Source organism: Arvicola amphibius, chromosome 9, assembly GCF_903992535.2.
Source record: "Arvicola amphibius chromosome 9, mArvAmp1.2, whole genome shotgun sequence".
NCBI classification, from domain to species: Eukaryota; Metazoa; Chordata; class Mammalia; order Rodentia; family Cricetidae; genus Arvicola; species Arvicola amphibius.
In genome coordinates this window covers 19,135,213-19,144,872 of record NC_052055.2, presented here as the reverse complement: position 1 = coordinate 19,144,872, position 9,660 = coordinate 19,135,213, and the positions used below count along the sequence as shown (strand labels likewise).

The following is a 9,660-nucleotide window of genomic DNA, read 5'->3' as shown; positions in this document are numbered from 1 at the left end:
CAGTTTTCTTGTTTGTTTGAAATTACAGGTTAGTTACTCATGATGGGCACCCAAGTGTGTGGTAGTCAGAGGACAACTGGGTTCTCTCCTTCCGAAACTTTGTGAGGCCAGGGGTTTGAACTCAGACCATCAGATTTGGGGCATGCGCCTGCACTCACTCCGCAGCCTCCCTGACCATGAAGTCCTGCTCTTTATTTATTCTTTATCTTTAAAATACACCCCATCTCATCAGCTAAAGACTCTGAAGTCTGTGCTGGTCTTTCTAAGAAAGACAAGCTGGCTTTAATAGTTTCCAAATGCATTTATTGTGAAATACTGCAGACACCCTTTACAAGCCCAAAGCATCAGAATTCAACAGAAAACATAATTTTATAAACATATTTCTCTATACAAAAGTCTGACCTTTCTAAAAATTTAGAATAAATAATTGAAAAATCAGTGCCACTGATTTAAAAGGTATCTCTTGGGTTGTTTCATGGTGAAACGCCTTCTATGTCACCAAAAGATGAGGGGGCTGACACCTGTTCCGAGCTTGGGCTGTGAGTCTCTGGCGAAGATTCCGTACTTTCTTGAGAAGATCGTGTTCCATGTGGTTCCATTCTGTTGTTTTCCTACTTGAAAAAGCTTGAATACAAAATTTACAGTTATTATCAGTTGAGTTTTCTGATGTACTAATACAGTACTTCCCTTCAGTGGAATTATGTTATAAAAATCAATAACAAAAACCAATATCCTAAAAACATTTCTTGAACTAAAAGCCAGCCATATCACCCTGCTCTATGTGGCTTCATTTCCCACCCAAGTGGCTTTTTTGTTGCTGTTGTTGAACTGACTGAATGACAGCAGAGAACTCACAGCTTCGGGCACTGAGCACAGTCACACGTATGAATCAGATGCACAGCTGAGCTGGGGGCTGAGCTCTTCAGGGCAGCACACATTCCACCATGGTGCTCAACGGGACGGAGACAGGACGGACTCCAAGTCAGGAGCTGCAAGGCGCACCGCTGCAACCTCCCCAAATACGGGATGGGATGTTCTGGCAGTAGCTAATGGCAGGGGAGATCAAGACTAGGGTAACACCCTGCTCAGGTTTATAGAGCTTCATCCCCATCTTGGGGCTGGGAACCTGGAATCAGGAGCACCCTTTACATATTTAAATAGCTTCAGCTTCTGAAAATGATTTTCATCCCCCAAAGGAAGGCAGCTTTCGTGCTTTCATTTTGCTGCCAAAAAACTGAGCTCAGCTGGCTCCTCCCGGTTGCTCTGAAGTGCAGAGAGACTATCTGGCCTATGCATCCACTCCAGCGTGTGTGAGACCCCCACCCCCATCTCTGCAACTGGAGTGCCGGGGCTGCTCAGCTGCTTGGGGAAGGCCTTGAACTTCGTCTTCCCCAAACAAAACATTGAAATCTGAGAAAAAGAAAAGGTTTAATTCTGGGTGTCAGGGTAGAGACCAGTTGTGAACCTCTTATGTTACACTGGCCTCCCAAAGGATCCTTGGCTTAATTCTTACTCTGACATAGAATTTACGGATCCACACAACAGGACTCAGCAAAAATACTTCACATGGTAAGAGAACTTCAAGACTTGGCATTAGTAACAGTTCTGATAAAGCTCGTCTTCTAAGAGAGCTCAAGGACCTTAAAAAAAAAATCAAATTTTGCCTTGATCTATACAACAGCTTTATTGGAGAGCCAGTTAAAAGTCTGATAGACTCGGGGTGGAGGTGTTGGATCCATGTTACTAGTCTAGTCAGTGCTGCCCTGGCTGTTTTGGGGCAGCAGCGACGGGCTTAAGAAATGGAGTGATGTGACCTCTGTCTCGGGCTGCTCCCCATCCTGCCTGTCCCCGTTCTGCGTTTCTTCCTACCAGTGCCCCAGGAAAGCATCCATCCACTGTGCTCTCCCAGCTCCTTTAGCCTGCTTGCTGCTTAAATACCATGAAAAGTAAAACCACAGTCTTCCTTATTTACCAACTTACTCTGTGCGGAGGAATCCATTTCAGAAACGCCATTTAATTGTGAGGTTTGGGGCAAATAGTTTGAGGCCATGTGTTCCCTTTGCAACCAGGGCACTTCTGTTAGAAAGGGCGGAGAGAAGAAAAGGTGTGAGAGCCAGCAGAAACCATTTATTGAGGACAAACCGTGCGTGGTAAACTCACTTCCCTCCTTTCTTGCTCTGGGAAGAACACTGCTGCTTTCGGCAGACAGCGGAAGTGCAGCGTCAGGAATGGACACTGAAGCTCTGCCAATGGCTTTTACGAACATCAACTAAAGCAAAGGCCAACAGAGAGCTAAGAAGTGGGCATGGGGGCTAAAAGCACGGCTTGGTGGTAGAGTACCTGGCCGGCACACACAAGGCTCCAGATTCCCTTCCTTGTAAAAGATGTCAGGGTGGTGATCCCAAATATTAATAGAGATTATGGAATGTGTTAGCAAATGGTCCCTGAGAACCACTGTGAGCATTGGTGGCAGCGGGGTGGCTAGCCCGGTGGGCTACCGCAGTCCAGATAGCAAATCAGAAGCAGCAAGCCTGACCAGAGTAGCGAGCGCAGCAGCAAAGCCCCAGGAGCGCAGCTGTGCATTAACTGCTCTCCTCAGACAGGGCTGACAGACCGAGCAGGTCAAGGCATTGCTGCCAAACCCAAACACCAGAGTCAATTCTGGATAACACAGTGGAAGGAGAGAACCCTTACAGCCACACACACATACCCAGCACAAAATACCACAAAACCACTCTCACCTTTCAGCTGTGTCCCTCCGCCCTAATCCGACTGCCCCCATCTGAGAGTAAGGCCCTTTAGAATCTGTCCTACCTCCACCATCAGCACCATCATCTCTTCCAACTCTCACCCAACGGTCGCGGCGTACAAGGACAGGTGTCTCACTGACACCCGCGATGCCCACCTCCCACCTGATCCAGGAGAGTTAACTGAGGTGTTTGACCTCAAGGAGTCATCAAGACAACGTAATTATCAGGTAACAAAGTTGAACTGGCGGGCAGAATGGGATATAAAAAAAGCCACCATCAAGTATGGCTGTCTTGTAACAGAGGCAGCTAATAATATGTGCATTGTTCCAAGGAAGGACTTCTAGAAAAATCACTGAAAAAGCTTCACATAAGAGAGGAACCTGTAACAAGCTGATCAGCTTCCAAATGTCCCTGTGTAGGTGATGCCACCACTTCCCAAGGAGCAGATGAGCCACAAGCCAGGCTCTGGCTACTCTCACTCACCCTTCCAGAGCTGAGATCTGCCTGCCCCAGAAACCCACGCTGCCCACTGCTGTCTAGTTCACTGTCTACGAGCTGTTGAGTGATGTTCCCTGCTCACACACACACTGCCTTTCTTCTGCCTGCAGCAGAATCTCAAGCACTGGCTGAGCAGACTCACAACTTCAACCCTATCTGCCCAGCCAGTTGCTGCACCCACCGAGCCAGGGCATCCCCAGTGTGGTTCTGCCTGTGAGAGCCAGTTACTGTACCCACTAAGTCAGAGCTTCACCACCAATGCGGTTCTGTATGTGTGCATTTAAAACAATCTGCAATTTATTACAAGATGCTCATAACAAATCAGAACATTTAAGGATAAAAATAAAGTGCCTTCTTTCCCTTTCTTCCTTCAAAGCATATTCCTTAAGGCTCCAGAGGGGACGCATCTTTCTTTCCCGTGTGGGTGCATGGGCCTGTGGATGTGCAGACACGTGTCCGTGTGTGTGGAGGACAGACGCAGATGCTGGTGTCTTCTTCCACTGCTCTCCTCTTTCCACCACACTCTACTTTGAGGCAGTCTCTCACTGCACCACAGTTCCCAAATTCATCCAGTTTAGCTTGCTCAGGAATGCTCTGGCTCGCTGGGACTGCAGGTGGTCTGCCACGCCCTCCTAACACTCGCCTGGATGCTGGAGAATCTGACTATGACCTGGAGACTAGAAAACCGAAGGCATGGTGCTCAGAGGCTGTGGTTACGCTCACACGAGCTCAGGCCAGGGTCCCAGGGCACCTGTCCTGCACTTGGTCCCCCGCAGGCTCACCTGTCCCACATGTCACCTCCTTTCTTCCAAGTCCTTCCTGTTCTACCTTCAGAATAGTTGAAGTTGCCTGCCCTGGTGGTCTTATTAAGGTAGCCACAGCAGAAAACCCATGCCCATGGATGGCTATATATGTCTTGGGCAAGGAAAACATGTGGCCAACCTCAGGAGTCTCAACTACAGGACAGGTGCACTTGGGGCCTGGTCAACTATTCTGAAGCATGGAACATCCTTTTTCTAGTAGAATCAGATTTCACTGTATGAATAAATTTGATCTCTCTCTCCTCAAATTTTATTGTGTGGCTCAGACAGACCTGAAACTCACGACAGCTTCATCTTCCTGGGTGCTTGGAGTACAGGTACACATCACAGCACCAAGTTTGAACACATACTTGACTATATATTGTAAGCAGGCAAACTGTATATTGACATAGTATACATAAACCTTCAAGTGAAGTTGTTTTTTTAAGGCAATGTTGCTTTCTTTTCTTTTTTTTCAGATTTATTTATTATTATGTATACACTGTTCTGTCTGCATATATCCTTGTAGGCCTACAGGGGGCACCAGATCTCATTATAGATGGTTGTGAGCCACCATGTGGTTGCTGGGAATTGAACTCAGGACCTCTGGAAGAACAGTCTTAAGCTCTGAGCCATCTCTTTAGCCCGAAGCTGTTGCTTTAAAAGGTAAAAGTCATACACTATCAAAAGACTGACAGTAGAAAATGTAGTAAAAGAAAACTCCTATCTGGACTCTACTTTAGAATGTGACATAATTTTCATCTAAAATTACATTTATTTGCTCACTTATTTATTTTGTGCACGTGTGTGTACATGTGTGCCGCAGTGCACGCGTGGAGGTCAGAGGACAACAGTGGAGTGAGCTCTCCTCTTCCATCATATGGATGCTGGGAATCCAGCTCAGGCTGTCAGGGGTGGCACCCGGGGTCTGCTTCTCTCAGTCATCTCAGTAGCCCAACAGAATTTGATTTCTCAGTTGATAGGGTTGCAAGTTTTATCCTAAAACCTAACAGTTAGGCCCTAGAAGATCCCTGTGGTACTTTGACACCCTGTTGTCCTGGAGCTAATTGTTTGGCGAAGCACACATCCTTACTAAAATTAGAAATAGTTCTTTGGGGACACACCAGATTCCAGAAGACTAAGAGAATTCCAGAGAGCACAGCCAACTGGAGTAAAGCAGCTCTACAGGGCATCGAGACTTTCCTTTGTCTTCTGTGTGACAGGCTCTGTGCTGGGACTGAGCTAAGGGCAAGGCCTCCACTGCCAACCTCTAACCTCCACCCCCAGGCTGTTTTCTCAACAGGCACTCTGTTTCTGTCAGTTCTACCCCAGCCTACTCTCCCTGTTCTCCTCTTCCCAGAGAGGTTACTAGTCCCTTTTAGTCAAGCACAATGTGAATGAAAGTAACAAAAGTGGCCTGGAGATGTATTCCTGGCCGCAGACCCGGGACACTCACCTTTGCACAGCAGATCTCCACCATGTTCCAGGGCTGCACTGGTCTCCTGCTTTAAGAACCACTTTCTAGATGCATCTGACAGGGCAGAGGCTCTCTTTTCTGATTCCAAGTGCAATTCCTTTTCTTTGGCTTCCTTCCACTGCACACGAGTGGGGCAAAAAGACCATCAGACAGTGCAAACTGACCACATGCGCGGAGTGAGCCCCGTTTCCTCTACTACTCTCCTTCGTAGTTGAGAAACACACAGGACCTGTGTGGTACTGTGGGAACTGGGGTGTCTGTGGTGGCCCACGGCTATGTAAGAACCCCAAGAGCAGAGGCAGGTCTTGCTAGCAGTGAAGCAGCAACTCTTTTGTACAGGTTCCAGGCCTTACCAGACTAAGCTAGCTTCCTAACAATGGGAATTAGTCTCCTTTAACGTAAATGCTATGCCCATATTAGAGAGACTACAAAATTCAGAGAATTAATTATTTGCTTGGCTCTGGAACACACATTGACCATAGAAGTCTAGTGATTTCTACCGATCCCAGCTCTTTCCCCTATAAAATGAGAAAATTCATCTTAAAATGAGTTCAGAGGATGACTAAATAGTGAATTTAAAACACCCCAAATGCTACAGCCTTTACATGGAAGCACACATACAAATTTTGTGATTAAAATACCAATTCATTAAATACAAACTTAAAGAATCTCAAACTCTGAGGCCAGAAAGGTAGCAAAGATCATTCCCCTTACTGGTGGGGGCAGAGTCAGCCAGCTTTCCCAAGACCACACCACAGTAGAGGTGACTTTAAGGCCAGGATGCTGGATGCAAGGACTGTGCAGCAGATGTCTGCACAAGGACTCACGGTCTACTCTCAAATGCATTCTTTTACTTCAAGTAAACTGCACTGTCTGCTGGGACAGTGCCAGCAATCCTTGCCTTGGACAGAGAGGGCTCCCACCACTATGCTCCTCTGGCCAATGATTTCAGTGTTCTGGGTACTGCCCCATATCTCAACCTTCTTTCTAGTCTTTGAATGACAGGGCTATAAGGCAGGTTTTTCCCCTCACTAGAGTGAGGTAGGAGGGAAGAGATCATGGGACAGGGCAGGGAGGGACTATCTTCCAGAAGAGGATATTACAGTGTATCAGCGGGACAGGAAGACAGATACTAGCTACTTAAATGGCTACCCAAAGCCTGAGCCTCCCACATCTGCAGAGTAGGAAGATGAGTGTCTGAGGACAGTAGTCATGGTACTGATTTCAGTCTGCCCTGAAAAAGAAAATTACTTCTGTCCTCCTTACAGTTCTGCTGCCTTGGGTACGGCTACTACTGGCTTCAGTGCCTATCATTTAAATATGTCCCATGTAGATTTGATCCACGTACGACTGACTCTCTTAGGGTCCTCTTTGTTCTCCAGGGTTGTGAATTGTAGGCTGGTTTTTCTTTGCTTTATGTCTAAAAGTCACTTATGAGTGAGTACATGTGATAATTGTCTTTCTGGGTCTGGGTTACCTCACTCAATATGATGTTTTCTAGATCCATCCATTTGCCCGCAAATTTCAAGTTGTCATTATTTTTTTCTGCTGTGTAGTACTCCATTGTGTAAATGTACCACATTTTCCTTAGCCATTCTTCGGTCGAGGGGCATATAGATTGTTTCCAGGTTCTGGCTATGACAATCAATGCTGCTATGAACATAGTTGAGCACATATCCTTGTGGTATGATTGAGCATCCTTTGGGTACATACCCAAAAGTGGTATTGCTGTATAGCCCATTATATCGTGATCATTAACGGGTGAGGGGGAATAATCAGTGGTAGAGTTCCTGCCTTGTATTAGTAAAGACCTGGGTCCAGCTGGCAAGGGAAGAGATTAGCTTAGCATATTAACAAGACGCTTGTAAGCTTCCCTTACCTTCTTAGCTTCCTCCTTCATCATGGCATTTAAGACTTCTACTTCCCTCCTCCTGTTCTTCCGGAGGAGAGTGGCGACTTCCTGGTAGCCCTCGCTGCGCTGCTGGTCGTCACACTTCTGTTTGTGCAAAGCCTGAATCTGCCAGTCAGCATCGAGGCAGGCTTGCTCAGCTTTAGCCAAATTGTCCTCAACTACCTGAGAAAAAGAGAATTTCAGAAACAAGGTGAAATCATATAAGATACGTCTACTCGCTATATCCCAGAGTCTGCTAGGCTGCTCGATGTGGTACAGCCTTCAGGGTGTTTAACCAAACTGACTTCAGGGCCCCACTATAAACCAATTAAATTCATCACCAGGTCAGCTGAGGCAGTTTAAAAGCTTTTAGAGAGGCCATGGATTGGGTGCGGGATGGGATTGTGAATTCAAGGCCAGCTCAAGGTTAGGTAGTAAGACCCTCTCTCAAAACAACCCTAACTCCTTAAGTGACTCTGATTCCTGCCAAAACTGGGAACTCCCAGGTTAGACAAAAGACAAGATCCAACAACTTCTACTTTTAATACCCTGAAAAGCAGTTTTAAAAAGTCCTTTTTCAGATGTACAAAAACAAAAACCTGTAAGAGAAACAAAACAGTACAGTACTTCAGAGGAATCCCTAAGAGACTGGTGCAGAAGGTTCCTTTTAGCCTCCACCATCCCTGATTTTCAGAACAGGGCCAGCCTGGGACACATACACTTAGCATTATGTTAAATAGACCTCAGAGAAAGTTCTTTCTGAACATCTCACGTCGAATCTCAGTCCACTTAAACTAGCATTTCTGAAAGGGCACTTCATAAGAAATGCTATAAAATAATTGGAAATTTTTCTTTAAGTCTTCACCAATATACTGTGAATCCAATCTGGCTCAAGCCCTCATTTCACACCAGTGTTTCCAGCCCCGACTTGGCCATCCCACGTTACTGGATGCGCATTTTCCAGAGGATGCTGTGGGAGCCTGGCTACATTACTGGATGCACGTTTTCCAGAGGATGCTGTGGGAGCCTGGCTTGTACACCATGCAGAGCCTGAGGCTCTGCGACCTTGTGCTCTTGGAGACAATTCCTGAGAAGAACACAGCAGGACAGAATAACGTGCAAGTTATTAGTTCTTCTGTGCTTCCTCATGTGCCTTAACATTCTCTCAAAGGGCATGTCAGCCCTGTGCGGCCAATGCAGTCAACAACCCATAAACACAAAACCCTGGGGCTTCTAAGGACGGAGGCAAACAAAATAAACAGATTATGCAACTTCAAAAACTTCCAAATGCGAGCTCTCAGAAGTCCAGCTCTCAGCTCCCGCTGTGGACCCCAAGTTGAGTAGGCTCTCACCCTCCTAGTCCTGTTCCCCAGCTGGCTGGTTTCTAGTAGATTCCGGAACATGTGTTCTTCAAGAGCCACTTTCCGCCGATGGGCATCCGCACCATCTCGAATTTCCTTTGCAATAGCATCTTGACTTCTAGTAAGATCCTGTTGAGCACAAAGGGACTTTGCTTTGTTTAGGCCCCAAGGACAACGCTAACTGTCTCATTATCAGAGTAAAATGGAAACAGTGGTGACTTCACTGACAACTGCAGGGTCCCGGAAAAACTTCTCCATAAATGCACTGAGAATGGTGAGCATGCTCAGAATCAACTTCTGAATTCTAGCAGCTAACAGGTGTGTGACACACTGAGGAACATGGCTCGGGAAGAAGGGATCCATGCCCAGCCCACCCTGGCTCTGCATCAGCCTTTGAAACACAGCAGCTGTGGGTGGCCGTTCCTCGAGACCACATGTGAATCACAAGTCAAGGGCTGTGTGAGCAGACCTGGGAGGGTCCCATGCTCTCACTCCAGGTACCACTGCAGTTTTACACATCAGAGAGTGAAGCGAAGTTGGGATTGCGAGCTGCATGGCCGAGTGCTGAAGGTGTACACAATAGCTCCCCTGGGCTCCTCAACAGAGACCAGAAGCTTTTGTTGCACACAGCGTATCATTACCCAGCTATGGAAAGGAATAAGGCACCGAATTATGCTACTCCATAGATAAACCTTGAAAACACTATGCTAAATGAAAGAAGCCAGCCACAGAAGGCATTGTCTATATGTTGCATTGAATGGAATATACAGGCTAGATAAATCCGTAGAGATGGAACTAGATGACTAGTTGGGGACATGAAAGGTGGTGCTAATGGTGGCTGGGGCACGAGGGACGCCAATAACCGCCGTGATGGTCTAAGTTA

General features: G+C 46.7%; 1 protein-coding gene across 4 annotated transcripts in view; it reads right to left on the bottom strand.

The window, feature by feature from the left end:
* Positions 1–286: 286 nt before the first annotated feature.
* Positions 287–9,660, bottom strand: part of Tbc1d31 (TBC1 domain family member 31) — a 52,963-nt gene continuing 43,589 nt past the window's right edge. For 2 of the 4 annotated variants that reach the window (XM_038342533.2, XM_038342535.1), the window contains 5 exons: positions 8,769–8,906; positions 7,405–7,599; positions 5,505–5,643; positions 1,981–2,076; positions 287–624 (listed from right to left, as the gene is read on the bottom strand). In XM_038342533.2, the coding sequence (XP_038198461.1) occupies positions 491–624; positions 1,981–2,076; positions 5,505–5,643; positions 7,405–7,599; positions 8,769–8,906 (702 nt within the window). In that variant the 3' untranslated portion in view covers positions 287–490. Of the gene's footprint in view, positions 1,047–1,980; positions 2,077–5,504; positions 5,644–7,404; positions 7,600–8,768; positions 8,907–9,660 lie in introns of all 4 variants that reach the window. The other 2 variants (XR_005286865.2, XM_038342534.2) reach the window with 2 other exon arrangements.